General features: G+C 37.5%; 1 protein-coding gene across 1 annotated transcript in view; it reads right to left on the minus strand.

Moving 5' to 3' along the window:
- Nucleotides 1–3,588: 3,588 nt before the first annotated feature.
- LOC129216856 (myotubularin-related protein 6-like) overlaps nucleotides 3,589–17,367 on the minus strand; it is a 43,857-nt gene continuing 30,078 nt past the window's right edge. The window contains exons 10-15 of the mRNA XM_054851068.1: nucleotides 15,276–15,526; nucleotides 12,054–12,179; nucleotides 7,367–7,493; nucleotides 5,755–5,857; nucleotides 5,475–5,584; nucleotides 3,589–3,789 (exon numbers count right to left, since the gene is read on the minus strand). Of these exons, the coding sequence (XP_054707043.1) occupies nucleotides 3,643–3,789; nucleotides 5,475–5,584; nucleotides 5,755–5,857; nucleotides 7,367–7,493; nucleotides 12,054–12,179; nucleotides 15,276–15,526 (864 nt within the window). The 3' untranslated portion in view covers nucleotides 3,589–3,642. The remainder of the gene's footprint in view (nucleotides 3,790–5,474; nucleotides 5,585–5,754; nucleotides 5,858–7,366; nucleotides 7,494–12,053; nucleotides 12,180–15,275; nucleotides 15,527–17,367) is intronic.

Raw genomic sequence — 17,367 nt, forward strand, 5'->3', positions numbered from 1 at the left:
TAAATAATCAAGGCATATCATTTTAAAGTTCGTCCCCAGGTTTCATGTGATTCTCCTGTCCTAGGAATGAGTTCAGGAATTTTTGATTTTCTGTGCTACAACACTGTATACCATTTTGATAGATTCCTTGAGCAGTATTGCATAATATAAACGAACTCGCAAACGGCGTTCGCAGAGTATTGTTTCAACTGTAAAAAGTTGTAAGATCTCATATCTCTGAACCAAGTTAGTATCTCAGGCAAAGTAGTATTCTGCCGTGTGCAGATAAAGGGCAGTAACTGCAAATTTTTCATTTTTTTCCATTTTCAACATCTACTGTACGTTATCTTTATTGTACACGCTCGCTAATTTGTTTTCCGCTGAAAAAAAGGTGCAAAAAAGACGTCTAATTCCAAGAGTTCCCGATTGTTACTATTGAATCCAAAACGCATTTCTTCAAATATCTCGAGAACTCATTTCTGCAGATACTGCCGTTTACCTGCACACGGCAGTATTGTTCACGCTGTCTATCGGTGAATTTTGAAGTTTATTGAGGTTTAATACTTTGACGTCAGAAAAAAAAACACAGACAGTACGAGACTCAAAATCTGGAATCCCGAAAGCCGTAACTTTTCTCCTTATATATTAAAAAAAAGGAAGAAAAACAAGGTTTTTCATCCACTATTTTTTTCAGTTTTAAGAGTCCAAAATAGTGAACATGTGTTGTTAAAAACACAGTACTTTCAGTTTTTCGCTGCGTTTTGCTGTCATTATCATACTTACCAACTCTACTGTTTTTAACAGAAGACTCCCGTTTTTTGCTTCCATCTCCCAATTTTCCGTTTTTTATGATTTTCTCCCATTTTTGCAGTTTTTTCAGCCAAACCATCAAAAAGTTTCACCTTTTTCTCAATAGATGGCACCCTTTTCGAGTCTACCAATGTCAGGGAATAAAAATTTCTCCAATTAATAACTCATTTAGTAAAAATGTATTTTTTGCCACATTGCATGTTGTGCTTTGCCGAAAATTGCAGCACATTTCAATCCTTTTGCATCTAGAAATTATTTCAATTATTTTGAAAGTTTGAGGTTATTTTACCATGTGTTACCCTATACCTACTTATTTTATATCTTATTTTCATTAGATAATGATTTTTTTTTATTTTAGTAATTAATTTTTCGTAGCTACTTTTTCGGCAGAGACTGGGGAATGTACGAAACTTAAACCAAAGTTACTCATCATTTGGTTTTTTCCTTTGCAGTACATTTTCTCGCTGCTACCAATTATCTTACATCTGCGAAAAATCCCCATTTCGCTTTGAGTTTAGTATTCATGTTATTTAAAAGCATAATTTAATGATTCCCTTGTAAATCACCTATTTACCTCTAGGGCAATCTCCTGTTTTTTTTTTCTTTGAAGGTTGGCAAGTATGCATTATGCAGCCATCTCGTAGCATCCTCTTTCAGTTTACGGTACGTACTATAATACTGCCGTATGCAGGTAAAGGGCAGTCACTGCAACTTTTTCATTTTTAAGCATTTTTGTCATTTAATGTGCAAGCTCGCTCATTTGGTTTCCACTGAAAAAAGGTGCTAAAAAGACATCTCATTCCAACTTTTCCCTATTGTTAGTATCGAATCTAAAATGCGTTTCTCAAAATATCTCAAAAACTCATCCCTGCAGATACCAGGGTTCGTACTCAATTTCAGAAATAAAATGAAGGAGTTTTGGAGGAGTTTTGAAGGAGTAAAATGAGATTTTGAAGGAGTACTAATGTGCCATCCTTTAATGACGTCGCACTTTTTTCTCAACATGTTTGACCCCCTTCCCTTTTGTCACTAAATGTTACACTTCACCTTATTACTCCTCTTGTCACATGTCACATTATTATAATAACTAAGTGATGTCACTTTTTGTCCCCCTCTCTGTTCCCCTTGTCACAATTTCATGAACTCATCTCCCCTCAAGGCATGACATCACTTGTGGATGACCCTTTGTACAATAACTGCGATTTACTAAACAATATTTTTTTTAACACAATCACTAATTATAGTATATCTACCTATTCATTTTTAAATATATAAATAATAATTAGACAAACTAACTTTTGCTGCTGAGAGTTTGGGAGGGAAAAGCAATAAATCATAAAACTTGAAAAAATAGCCAAGCACCATATGAGCATGTTTTACAACACTTATGAAATGTCTTAGTCAGCTAATAATATTCTCACCTTCAACTTTTAAGAGTTCTACTAGCTGCGTGCCCGGCGTTGCACGGGCTACCTAAAAAATGAAAGCCGATAGAAAGATGCGCCAAAGTACATCATTTGTGACGTATAAAGACCACGGCTTGTTTGAAAAATCGGATATTTTAAAAAATTAATTAAAAAATAACTGTTGGGAAAATAAAATTATTTTCTGGGTCCTTGTTTTTTTTTTTGCTTGTTCTATCAATTTCTGTGACTAAAAGTAGTACTCTTGTTTGAATTAAACAATCCCATTATCAAAATCTTCTCACCAAGATTTATATCAGTGGGAAGTGTTTGCAAGATTGTTTATATCACACGAAAACAGGAAAATTCACATTCTAAATCAGTACTATGCAAACTAATAATAAATTGCATGTAAATCACTCATTTACTTTACGACGTGAAATAAAACTTAAATGCTTCATTTATTGTATTTGTTATGATTCCCTAAAGTATTTTAGGTCGAATACTCCCGAAAGAAACATTACTTAATTATTTGAATTGAGGAAAGCCTCAAAAAATCACGCACGAAACAAAGACAATATGAAACGTTAAATTAGCAATCGACGGAAAGTTGAGATGAAGCACTGAAAAATAATTTGAATAGAGAAAAGCCTTCGAAAAATAGGGATTTGATTTTGAAATCTAAGAGTCATGATTAATAGTTTTTAATTGATGTATCCGCTCATTATTATCGGAGGATTGTGTTAAATAGCCAAACATGAAGACGGGAAGATGACGAATCCATCGATACCTGGTTCGATGGTCAGTTCACTGTCGTTCGGGAGAAGAAGCTTGGACATAGATAGATACTCAGATTTTATATGTATAAGATGATCAATTTGTAAATCACATCTTTTGAAAACAATACACGCAATTCCTACATCAAAATCGTCAATATACCTTTGCCTTGTGACGACGTTAAGTTGTCGATCAAAGTATTTTAAGTTACTGTCACAGAGGAAGATGATGTAGTCTTGAACTAAAAAAGAAGGAGTTAAAACCAAAATGAAGGAGTTTGAAGAGCCCTTCAAAAAAATTTCCTCAATGAAGGAGTATTGGAGGAGTTTTGAAGGAGCGTACGAACCCTGGATACTGCCGTTTACCTGCAAACGGCAGAATAAAAGGTGCCGTCCGCGGACCGGACGCTGCCGCAGACGATCTCCCGCTTTTGTGTCGCATCACGAAAGATACTTTCATTCAGATGGATTAAAAAATAAAAGAAATTCAGCAAAACCGGGAAATCCAGACCACTCGGGGTCGAAATCCGAAATCCGGAGAGGTCGCGTCGCGGTCCCGAGCGCTCCGGATTCGGTCCCCTACCGCAGAGAAAGGAATGACACGGACACGCCCTCCAAAGTAAGTACTCTCTTTATGCGGGAGGGGGCTATGTACAGGGGGGCCGGGGGCGGAGTCAGGAGTCCACGGAGTCCGTCCTCCGGAGCTCCCGGTAGCAGTGGCGGCACACGGGGACCGGCCGCCCGTGGCCGTGGCCCCGCAGGGGCAGGCGCTTGTCGATGCACCGGATGCAGAACACGTCCCCGCACGACCAGCAGTGGAACTGCAAAGAGAGAGACAGAGAGAGAGGCGTCAGGACATGTCCCTCGTATAACACGGCTCATTCGTTCCGTGCAGTATCGAAACCGTGTTATACGAGACTTTTTCAGGATGTATCAAACAAAAATGAAAAAAAGAATATATTAATTTGAATTTTTGGCGTCTTGAATTCAAATTATGTTTTTCGCAATCACGAGCGTGTGTGTGTTTGTGTAGGCGCATGTGTGTGGGTGCGTGTGTGTGTATGTATGTGCGTGTTGTGTATGCAGTGCTGTGTGCGTACGGTGGTGTGTGTGTGTGTGTGTGTGAGTGTGTATGTAGGTATATGTGTTTGTGTCGAGGCATGAGTGTGTGTGTGTGTAGGAGTGTGTGTTTGTGCGAAGGGATGAGTGTGTGTGTAGGATATAGACGCAATCTGGAGATGGTTTTTGCGAGAGGAGCAGCATCGTGAGTTCGTACCGTATCAAAGTGTAGTGTGGAGGTAAAAAAATTTTACGATTCGATAAAAAATACGAAACAAATTAAATTAAAAAACAAACAAACACGAGAAACTTTATCGACTTCATTTACGAAGAACAAACATTGTCGAAAAGAAAATCCGGAGATTTTTCGCAGCAGTCAAGTTTTGGTTTTCAAGATATATTTAATGAGTCTACTGAAATGAAATTTCGACCCATATCAACTTCTCGAATAGTTTTCGAACATAAAAATGGCTGTTCAGCAAAACTTTTAACTCCAGTTTAATGACAACACATAAATAAAAATGCGGTGAAGTTATCATGGCAATAGGTAATGTCGTTTCGTAGAAAAAGGAACACACGTTTTCAAAATTTGCATTTCCAGAAAATGGCATTCGAAACGTTGATCGGCCGACCACATACGTTTTCTTTTAAACATATTAAATTCAATGGTTTTCAATTCAGATAGAAACATGGGTGCCACCCGAAAGCCCTCGATTTGGAGGGCTCGGGGCAGAAATGTGATGAGCCACGATGAGTGACTTTTTTATTAATTTTTTTCTTCTGAACACTGAAATGGAAATAAATGTGACAGTCGATGATGTCATTTGGAGAAAAACATACCTGGTTTTAGTATTGCAGAACAGAGAGTGAAAAATACCTTTGAAAAGTTCAACAATTATTTTTAATAAATTGGAAATTGAATGAAAAATTATCATATAAGCTTTGTGCTACAATATGATTAAGGTGAAAAAACAACGTAAATAAAGCAGAAATATTGGAGAAAATACAGCATGTAGCTATTTCAAGGCTACAATGGAGCCTCTCCATCAGTGCAAAAAGCTCACCAACACAACCAGAAGTTGCGAGAGAACTGACAACAACCAGGTGGACACCGGTATTTATACCAAAGAGGGCCAACCAATAAGAATACAGGAACAAGACATCGAACAACCAATCAGCGAACAGCATGTACACTCCGGCTCAAAGCAATTCTTTGGTATAAATACCGGTGTCCACCTGGTTGTTGTCAGTTCTCTCGCAACTTCTGGTTGTGTTGGTGAGCTTTTTGCGCTGATGAAGAGGCTCCATTGTAGCCTTGAAATAGCTATATGATGTATTTTCTCCAATATTTGTGCTTCATATCCGATTCTAGCCCCGAGCACTACATTTGTATATGAAACCGAAAAACGGAGACTTTTCAAGGAAAAAAAAAGAAAGGATGGAGTACCTTTCTGCGGAAGTGGTCGAAGGGCGTGGAGCAGATGCACTCCTTGACGTTCCTCAGGGTCCTCCACTCGATGGCCACCGACTCCACCTCCGAGGAGAGGGAGGGTGAACCTGGAAAGGGTGAGAGAGGGTGTCACATCCTCAGATTTTTCACGAAATACGGCATCCATTGATGCATTTTGAATATTCATGGAAAGCGACAGACTGCCGTGCGAATGGGCGGTTCGCTCTGTAATACTTCACAGATTCAAGGATTTTCCATGAAAAAGAGCAATCCTCACCTGGTTCAAGGAGTCCGTTCTCTGCGTCGCCCCTTGCCAGGGAGGCCCGCTCCTCCGTGGGGGTCTCCGTGTGGCCCAGTGCTCTCTTCAGCCGCCCGATGCGCTGGAGAGGAAACATTGACACGGTTTAAAAAAACAAATAGGATTAGACAACGAGATAAAAACAATTTAGGCTTCAGTTATTACAAACAAATGCAAAACAAAATAACCATTATCGTATTTTACTGCATATTATACACTACTTCAGATTAATCAAGTCTCTTTCTTGATTCTGCCCCCCCCCCCACCAAACCTCTTCAAATATGCATGCAAAAATCATTGAAAAAAAAAATGTTTTTTATTAAATAGTTTTTCAGTTTTAGAATGTTGTCGGCCCAAGTATCTCTAACACCCTGAGCATACTCACACGTTCAATATTAAAAAAACTTTTTTTTTTCCCAATTTTTATTGCTCTACTATAGATTCATTTGTGTTTTACAATTGCCAGAAAAAACATGGCCCTTAAGGTTGTTTGAGTTTCAACCAGTGGTGGTTTAAGTTTCTACCAGTGGTGGTTTTAACTATGGATAAAACCGGTTAAAACCGGCTTGGATAAATGGCCATTGGACGTGGATATAGGAAATAATAAAGTTTGAAATCAAAACAAATGAGTACATAATTAAAAGAAATATGAATTATCGGTCCCATAATCAGTCACTTTTCAATATTTAAGTAAACAGTTCATTTTACACCCTATGCAAGCAATAAGTGACGGCATATTCCGAAAGGTTAGTCACATCATAGGTAGAATTACATGACATAATTTTTTAAAAATATGTTTCAAACAGTGTAAATAGCACAATACATAGTATTTGTTTCATAGTTTTACGTGTAAAAAATGAATTTCAAATTTAATCAAAGTACATTACTTATTTTTTAATACATTGAATACATGTTACAAGTTTTGTGAAAAATAGTTATTAGTTTTATACTGGAGGTTGTTAAGTATTCCTAATAAACAAGTGTCCTTTATCTTTGTTGTGAATAATTTTTAATGTTAAAGAAAAGTTGTATTTAATCAATAAACCCAGTTTTAAAAATCATTTCAATTATAATAAATGCACAACCCATTTCTTTTAATCATGCATTAAAATGTGCAATCTTATGCATACAAACTGTAAGTGTACACATGTTAGTGTGTTTTTATACAATACAGTTTTGGCAGCTCTGTGGTGCTTAAATCCAGTTTTGGCTGGTTTTTGCCAGTGGCATGGCCAAAGTGCGTTCTGTCAGGCCAAAACTACAACCCTGCCTTGATATGAACTTTTTTGAGCAAAAACATTTTCCTAGCCAATGGGTTATTGAGGCAACCAAAAATAAAGCTTTTCAGGCAATTCTAATCAGCATTCATACATAGTAATGGAAACAAGTCAATAAATGAGAATTCTTTAATATATATACGTATAAAAAACACCCATTAGGTTTTCTTAGTATACACCATTGGGAAAGACGCAAAATTAAAAATCAACATTTATGCTGTGCCCACCCAGGGGTTCCCGGCCCGGGGGCGAACGGTCGTTCAGAGTAAAGCAATTAAAAGCCCACCATCGAGAGTCGGGGGAGAGATGGTTACCTTCTGCAGGAAGAGTGCGTGGTCCTCCAGGCTGGAGATGTGGTCCTTGGCGGCCACCAGCATGTCCCCCAGGGGCTCCCTCGGGTGCACGCCGTCCTCGAACCGGTTGTACATCCCCCGCCAGAACCTGAACCGGACAGAGAGATTCCGTCAGACACACGGACACGGGATTCCCCCTCGTACGACACGGCTCGTCCGCTCGGCATCGAAACCGTGTCGTACGAGACTCTTTTAAAAATGACTCTATTTTGACACTTGTTAATCATTTACGTAGTAAAGATCATGTCAGTATGTATCGTGTCGTGTTGAAACCGTGTTTTGTGTCATATCGAAACCGTGTCGTACGAGACTCGGAAATAACGTGAATCGAGGGATGTGTACCGTGTTGTATCGAAGCCAACTTTCATAAAAATAGAGTAAAAACTGATTCGAGTAATCAGACATTAACAGAATGTATCAAATAAAAATGACAGGGTTCATACTCTATTCGGATGAAAAAGTTCCATGACTTTTCCCAAGACTTTTTCATGACTTCAATAAAAATTTTCATGACCTTGTTCACGAAGAGAATAGCACTATTTAATCTCAAACTTGCTAATTTTTGGAAATGAGCTTTAGCAAAACGTCTACACGAATGCCACAGCCTCATTGAAGCACTTACTCGTAATGGAAAAACGTTGGGCACTACTGTTTTAGAGTATTAGAATTCCCCTTTTTCGCCTGACTAAAGATCTAAAACCTTCAACAAATTACGATAAACTATGTTAATTTTAATAACAAAGTCCTTACGAGTGATGGAATCTAACTGGAACGCAATTGAATTGCTTTATTTTTGAGTGGGGGTGGCAAAACCAAGAACGTGCAAGTTCGCTACTACAGAATATAAAACATAAGAAGTGTTGAAAATAACAGTAATTCAAAATAAGAGATGTCCAAATAGTAAAATCACATCGCAAAAGAGGCAAGCGGCTGCGACAGAAGTGGATACACGATGATTTTTCAAAATTCAGATTTGATTTTGGGATCTTTCAATTTGCCACTTTTAATAACTTTTATGTGCTGTACTGTTAAATCACTCAAGATTCCTGATGCTCTTTTAGTTACTGTTACTTTATCTCTGTCCAAGACATTTTTCCATGACCTGAAATAAATTTCCATGACTTTCAATGGAAATTTCAATTTTCCATGACTTTTCCAGGTCTGAAATTTGCCTTTTTTTCCCCCATGACTTTTCAGGATTTCCATGACCCGTATGAACCCTGCTTATAGTCAATCATCGCCTGCTTATCGATTTAGTTTAGCTTTTACTCAAAAGAAAAAGGATACAGTGAAACCTGTGTATAACAATACTGTCTATGACAATGAACCTTTCTACAACGAATATTTTCCTTGGTCCCAGCAAAATTTTAACATAAATAATCAAACTGTCTAAAACAATAACCTGTCTATAACAATATTTTTTTAGGTCCTAACAGTATCGTTGTAGACAGATTTTACTACAACGAACAGAACCCTGTAATAAAATTGCATCTGTTTTAAAGGTAACATTAGTGCTGTATCAAAACCATGGAGTATTAAATTCAAGTATCGTACCATGTAATAATAAACGCAAATTTGGAACCGTGTCATATTGAAACCATGTTGCACAAGTACCGTGATGTACGAGGGATGCCTGTACTCAAAACCATGATATTGCAACTTTCCATGCAACATACATTTTCACAAGAACTGTTTTGCGAAAATAAATCTCCAACACGTAAGGTCAGTAGTCCGGTAGTGGCCAGTGCTTCAGTAGTAGTGGCCACTTCAAGGTTCAAAACACACTAGTAGTGGCCACAGTGAACTATATTTTTGAGTCTGCAATGTTAATTGCTCCTCTTGAAACTCAACGAGCCCAACGTTTCCTTCCATCGTCCCATTTTCTAAAAATGCCAGAATTTCAATGTGCTCTTATCTATTTTTTCCCAAACCTTAAAATGGCCATTCCAAAATCTGAACATTCAGTCGTGGACCTCCGATATTCTCCCGTCCAAAGAATTTACTTTACTTACTTTGATTCAAATAACTGTTGAACAAAATGGATTCAATAGGATAGTTACATTAAATACCAACAAAAAAATCACATTATCATAGTTCATTTCTTTTTTCAAAGTAGATAAGTAAACTTGAAGTGGCCACAACAGAAGCACTGGCCACTACTGATGTTTTACCTTACATTTCAAAAAATTTCAAATGAAAACAAAATGCTATGCTTGTATTATAATTAAACACATAATATACAAAAATAAATAAATGAATAAATAAATAAAATAAATAAAGTCAATTACAACTTAAATCAACATTGTCCCCCATGTGTGGAAACCATATTTATATTAAGTTAAAAAATGGAGATAATGCTAATCGCAAAGCTTTAAAACAAATTTTAATAAAATTTCTGATGGAAGGCTCACCAACATTTTAGCAGTAAATAAGTTAAAAAACAATCATAATTCACGCCCCATGACCTAGGAACGCATCTTATCCGATACAGAAAAACTGATGGTTTCTATGGATATTTTATTCCAATTTCTCGAGTATTTATTGTTCTCACATTCTAGGATCAATGCAAAAATACTCATTAAGATTGGAATGAACTGATAATTAATGGTTGATCAATTAATTTGAGAATTATATATTATAATTAATCATGAAATATGGCATCGTCATCGGGTCCGAGATCCCTTGCAAATTTTCGGAAGAATCGGAAGCGGGTGAAAATGGAGTTGCAAGATGTATATGAGGCAGTGACAAGCAAAGGGGACATCAGTGCCTAAATTAAAAATTTGGAGGCAACCAGCACGCATGGGAGGTAAACTTCTCCGCTGTCTAGGGGCAGGAGACAGCACTAGTAGCCCTCGGTAGGTGCTTCTGTACGGCATGATTTAGAAAAAAAAAATCAGTGAAAGCCTACCGAGGACGTTATCTTCAACCGTGGTTTGTTCCAAACTTGAAAATGTCCACTGACATCTCGTTGCTTCTCACTGCCTCATTTGCCTTACATTTGACGACCTCGACCGGTAGCTACCTGTTGATGGATCACGTGACAATGAATGACGTCAGCAGTTACTAACCGTTTGTTCATCAACCAAGTGCGCCCATATAGGGGGGCAAGGGGGGGAGGGGCTCAAGCCCCTCCTTAGAAATGAAAATTTCCTTGCTTTTAGTGTTTTTTTCTTTGTAAGAATGTATAAAAATTTCTTTTACAGCCATTAATGAATAAGTTATTAAAAATGTCAAATTTCAATATATGTAATCTGTGCTGAAATCGATTTCCATGGGGACAATATTCTGCTAAACCATGGGGAAAATTTTTGAGCCCCCCTTAAAATTTTGCGTATGGGCGCCCTTGTCACCAACCAATGCTTCATGGAACCTTTTCGGTTGATCGCTGGTTACTTGTGCAGACGAATAACACGCAGGTGGAAAATACTCATAATTAATCACATGGTTCAATCAACCAGGTTAAAATGCGGTCAACCAGCAGATCAACCGGTGAGGCTCACAGAATGACATCCGTAGCAACCACTTAACCAGTAGCTCTCATAGAACGCAGTTAGTAACCGGTTGTCTCACTTGCCAAATCGACCAACTCCATAAAACAGAAAATGGTCATAGAGAAGATGGCGTTTATCCTTAGGGGTCAATACGTTTTCTGCCGTCACATGTCCAGAAATGGACTGAACCAAAACCTTAATAGGAATCCACGAGCTAAGCATCGATAAAACACCATTAAAGCAGAAATGAGGATTGTTTCGAGAAGTGGAGTTGAAGTTGATTGATTCGGCAATTGAGGCATCCATTCATGGATCAGATACTGTCTGACCATCGATTACATGGAAAGCCTAACATCCGGTTTATAGGCGGAAATGGACCTATCTATTAGTTTATAGGGATGTTAGTTGGTTTGCTACAGATGTGCACATTTGCCTCTCTATTATTTAGCCTTAGTTTTGTAAAAATGAAAATTCGCTCACAGCAACATTTTTTAAATCTAAAGTATATTCGATCTATATTCTCACGGCAAAACTTAATTGATTTACTCATTCACAACAAAGTTTTGAGCTTACCCTTTTGCTTTTACGTTCCTGAACGAAATGAAAATATTTTATTTTCTTTTTGTTGTTTCCACGGTAACTATTTTTGTTTCCCCTTATTTTATTTTTCAGAATGCAATAAATGAATAAGGCACTAGTGACATTATAAAACGCGTGTATCAAAATCCCATCGTTATTTTCCCTTCTACCCTGCTAGATTCATTCAGATGGAATCAAATTTACTTGGCAGATTGCCAAATTACATCGTGGTCAAACAGAATCTATCGGTGATACAGATCATGGCCCCACTAAATTCTCATAGGCCGTGGCAATCTCTGAAACCCATGGCAACAAAGAGGGTGCTACAGGGAACCCCAGCTTCCATCATGTTGCCATTGATTGGTTGATGCAGGGGTTCCCAGTGGCACCTCTTGTGGTCAAAATAGGAGACATCCAATCAAAAATAAACAAACTTTGAAACATTGACACTGATTGGTGGATGCATCAGTTTAACGCAGAAAAGTCAAAAACTGTCAAAGCCCGTAAGCATGGTGGAAATTCAGTGGGGCCATGTACAGATATACATAGAGGGGAAATGAGGGGGGCATAGTTACTGTATGGCCTGGGGGGCGGGACTGGGGTGCAGCACTCGGTCCACCTCCCTCCGGTAGAGGGGGTTCAGGAACTCCGACAGGTGGTTGGACATGTAGCCCCACAGCGAATAGGTCCGCTCGCTCAGCCTGAAAACACATCAACGAGAATCATAAACGACAGTGGCTTTCCTCGTCCAAAATACACAATACAATACAATCAATAATTGAAATCATTGATAGAATTTTGTTAAACATATATAAAGTTAATTTTAGTGAGAAAGGTGGTAAATAATAATTGACGTAAGGAGAATCATACGGCATTCATCAAAGTGGGTGAACGAAACGAAACACGGGGGTGAAGTTTCAGAATTTTTAAAGAAAAGAAGAAAAAACTTTTCTACAAAAAGCATAGCTGCCAAGTGCTCCGTTTTTCCCGGAGTTTCTTCGATTTTTATTGCGTACTCCGAAAATCCGATTTATTCCAAAAATATCCATTTTTTTGACTTTGCTTGTACACTTTTCGATTTCAAAGTTAAAAGAAGAAATTTCCCTATCCTGGAAGGTAGGAATTGTGCACAAACTCAACAAAAGAGGAGACAATTTGATGCTCTGGAAGCATCAGGATCAACACTGAGTGGAGCGTCGATCGATCGGAGAACATCGTTTTTTCATCGAGCATTTCAGCTACGTGCAAAACGTAGCCGCCATGTTTGGTCATTCATAAGATGGAAGTAGGCGATGCCTAAGTGCTTTCAAAGACAAAGCAAAATTGGGGTTTCTTTTAACTGCAAACTAGTGAAAATAAGCAAAATATGCTACAAAATGTTTTTTTTTTGGTTATTTTAAATAATTTTATTGAGAAATGAAGACAATTATACTATTTAAAGTTTCATCTTAAACCAATTGCTTTGGACACGGGTGTGCTAAAAATTTTCAATTAAATTGTAGTTTCATGGGGATTTTTTATTTTAAAGATATTTTCATGCAACAAATTCAAAATTTTATATCTGAATTTTTGACTTAGTCGCCATATTTGGTCATTTGCGAGATTTTCGACTTAGTCGCCATATTTGGTCATTTGCGAGATTTAAGTACACAAGACTCTTAAAGTGGCCAAGTTTTCAAAATCGGAATTAGATAAATATTGCAATGCAAACTATTGAAAATAATGCAAAATGGGCTTCTTTTTTTTTTTTCGGAAAATTCTTAATTTTTTTCTTGAAAAATGCAAATTTTTTTCTTCAGAATATTATTTTGTCCGCATTGGTTTAGACGCTAATGTGCTAAAAACTGTCTATTTCATCTAAATTTTAGTTTTTTAAGGATTATTAATTATTTATAATTACTTTTAATGCAACAGATTCAAAAATCTATCATCTTAAATTTTTCGCATTGTTACCATGTTTGTCATTTGCAAGATGGAAGTAGACAAGACTATTAATAGCCTAAGTTTCCGAAAACAGAATTGGTTGTTTGTCTCAATGCAAACTATTGAAAATAACAAAAGGCAAAAAGTTAGTTTTTCTTTTTTTTTAATTATTTTTTTGAAAGGGAAATTTTATCTGTATTTTATCTTTTTTGCCTCGGAGGCTTTGTTATAAGCTGAAACTATTTCATCTAAAATGAAGGTTTCTGCTGACTTCTCTATTTATTTATTTATTTTTTTCTTAAATAAATCAGAAACCTATTTTAACTTGAATTTTCCATGTACAAAAAAAGTATTGAATAACTTTATTTTAGAATGTGCGAAGTCATATTCACCTATTTTTTAAATTAAAGTTGTAATAACTGCCCCATCTCCCCTCCAGTTTGTGTTTCAAAACTTAGCGACAGTGGTGGCCACTAAGTTTTTGGAGTCTAGTGGCCACTGGCCACTTAGAAGATTTCCGAGTCTTGACCTGTACTATGAAGTTGCTTTACTTCCAAGTATAAGAAGTAATTGTGTTTTTTTTTTTATTATTATTTTTTTTAAAATCTTCAATATGTTCTTATGCAAGGCATTTTCAATAGATGTCAAATATGTATAAAAGAATATTTTAAAGGGTTGCAGTTTTATTAAATCAAACAGTAATCATGTTTTTTTTGCTTTTCAATATGTACCTACGTAATGATGCTTTTTTAATGTAAAATAATTGTATTTTGAACTTGGTTGTAGTTTTGTTGAAAATCTAACATGAAAATTCAGAAACGCATTGTAATGGTGCTTAGATAGAAGCTTACGATACAGAAGGAAGGTTTAGCACAGGCCATGATTTGGTGCTCCTATTTTAACCCTCATTGCTCCTATTTTTTCCCTTAAGTGCTCCTATTTTTTTATCTTGAGGTTGGCAGCTATGAAAAAGTGTTCAAAACTGGAGTATACTCTCAATGAAGAATTATGATGAGTTTCGAAAAACTAAAATAAGAAGTTATTTCATTTAGTTTTTTTATCATTAGGTAATAAGCAGCAATTAAATATGAACATAAAATACAAATTAAATTAAAAAAAAAAATCTTAGTTATACTCAGTCACTGATCAATGATTACATTTCAAACTTTTATCTCATTCCATTTCACTCTATTTTGTATTTTTTTCAAAAAAAAAAAAAAAAAAAACGTCTAAAGGTAGAAAACTTTCACCCATGACTGAACGTAGAAAAAAATATATTTGAAGAAAAAAGACATCAAAGAGTAAATGTTGTAGTTTTCCAAGCACAGTATCTTCCTGCAAATTATACGGGGAGGTGCATAGTAGTGAAAAAGCTAAATATGTGGCTGAGCACCAACCGTTATCATTGCAGTGACGTGTACAGCTGACAAACAAATGGGTCCATCGACACCATCCTATTTAAATGAGTTTCTAGACCTTGACCAATCACATGCTGGCCACAATTAAGATACTGAATCACTCATTTTATATAAAGGAATACTTATTCAGTAAGTTACTGCCCTATAGTCAAGGCTAAGGCAGAAATACATGAAATTCATCACCAGCTCAGTCCTCGGCTAGAATTGACTGAGCTGGCAGTGTATTTCATGTAAAGGAATACTTACTCTCATTTTATATTTAGTTTAACAGATAAGTAAATACATTTATTATTTATTTTAACATGAAAGAATACTCTACAAATAGTTTCATAAAGCTTTTAGTTAGGTTCAAATGGGTCTCGTATGAAATATTTATTTCAAAGTGATGATAGCAAATAAAGCTATTTATCCTTCTACAAAGTTTTACTGTACGAAATGATTGGAGACAGGTCTCACCTGAGGTCTGCCCTCTCCTTCTCGCAGTTGCCCACGAAGGTCCCGAACTGGCAGGAGTGGACGTGGTCGTGGACGGTGAGGAGGAAGCGCTCGTTGAACTGGAAGGAGGAGGGGAACTGGTGCGTCAGCTGCCACACCGCGTCCACGAACTGGGTGAAGACCGGCGCCGCCTCCTTCGGGTCCCCCTGCACCAGGCCGCACCGGTCCGTGAACTTGTGCCCGAAGGAGAGCCACTCCTTCTCCAGCAGGGCCTGTGGGGATTGGAATTTGCATCAATCCCTCACGGAGCGAGATTCCTCTGCGCGAGCACGTCACGGACGGCGAGAGAGGTTCGCCATTGTTTGAGTGGAGGCTTTGGCAGGAAACAGGTAGCAAAAGGTGAGATTCGGTAACTAAACATCGAGCAGTTTCTCGTCGAGCGACCTCGTTGTCTCCGATTCGACGAAATTTCATTGAGGTGCAGACATGCCGAGACCCGAATCTCGAGGGTCTGGGATCACTAAAAAAAGGAAGCCCCAAAATGGCAGATCCAATTTCTGAAATGAATGGTTTATGTTCAGGCTAACCTCCCATTGGGGGCCATTTTTGAGTCCACTTTTTTTTTTCTTTTTGAGGTTACCCATATCCTCAGGATTGTGATCTTCGAAGCTGAAAATCTGCAGAGTGTCCAGGTTAGTTTCAAAGGCATGTCTTCCCCTCTCCGAAACATCCTCGGAATCGGAGACGGTCGGAAGGAGACTGCTGCTGCGATCGCGATGGGGAATGAATGTATGTTTAGTTTTGCAGCCATTTTACGCAATGCCACCCATTTCCTTTCCAAGCTTGCATGACTCCTCTCAAAACAACAGAGAACCTTTCTCACCTGCTGTGGTGTGCTCACGCAGGACAGTTTGGGGACTAGCCTTTGGACCCTTACTAAGACCTAGGTCTGGCACTTGGACTATCACGAGTACAGCACTTTAGCTCGACGTGTGCTCTGCATGTGCCTGGCTCAGCCACATGACTACATACCTGCCAACATTCAAAGAAAAAAATCCAGTAGATTTTTTTCAATGTAGCGCAATATCGCTTTTTTCCATGTTATTGAGGGGAAAATAGGGATTTTTTTATAATCTCTTAAAGTACAATCATATGCAAGTTCCTTGAGTCATATACACAGTTAAATTAATGAAAATAATAAAGGGAAGAATAAAAGTTAAAGTAATACTTTTTCAATGAAAAGTTATTTAGGGAAAAAAAGAATTTCAATTATCCGTAAAAATTCAATCATAGACAAGTTTTTTCAGGTCTTCAAAAAGATTTTATCTATTTTTTTCAGCCACGAAGTGCCAGATAATAGCGATCGTCTTGTGTACAAGAAGAAATGTTGTAATTAAGCAACGTAGGCTTAGCGATGAGTGCGCGAAGCGAGAACGCAAACGTAAACAAGAACTGATGTTGCCAGATTCCAATGTGCTAAAGTTTGAAATTGAGTAGGAAACTTTCAAACCATGGAGTAAAAGCGCTAAAACGAAGTAAAAATTTATTTTAAAGGGATTTATTTTTTTCATTTTCGAGAAAATCCCTAAATGGAGGGATTTTTTAAATGAATTAATAAAAACCGGGTTTTTTAAATAAAAATTGGGAGACCGGGAGAATTGTCAAAAATCCAGGAGTTTCCCGGAAAATCCAGTAGAGTTGGCAGGTATGTGACTATGAAATCTGTACCTCGCAAAAATTGCGATTTCTCGTTTATTAGAGCATCGTACGTAGAATCCTATTCCGCATCGAGCTATGTGAATGTTATTTAAAAAAAAATCTTTTGTAATTATTTAGTAGCGTTTAAAAAGCACGCATCTTTCCTTTGCATGTGCAAGAAATGTTTTCCCTCTGTCCTGCAAAATAGTGATTATGGGACTCATGTCAGGTTGGGCCGAGTGTGTGATGCAGGCCGTTTCTTTAGAATGGGCATGTCAAAGACTTGTCTTCCACCCCACCGAAATGGGCAAGAGAAACAGCGCTCTCCTTATCGGGGACTGCAATCCAAGAACCTGGTGCAATTAAATACGCCGTTGGTAATTGTAATCGATACCGTAAAATCGAAATGCAATTC

Source organism: Uloborus diversus, chromosome 2, assembly GCF_026930045.1.
Source record: "Uloborus diversus isolate 005 chromosome 2, Udiv.v.3.1, whole genome shotgun sequence".
Classification (NCBI taxonomy): Eukaryota; Metazoa; Arthropoda; class Arachnida; order Araneae; family Uloboridae; genus Uloborus; species Uloborus diversus.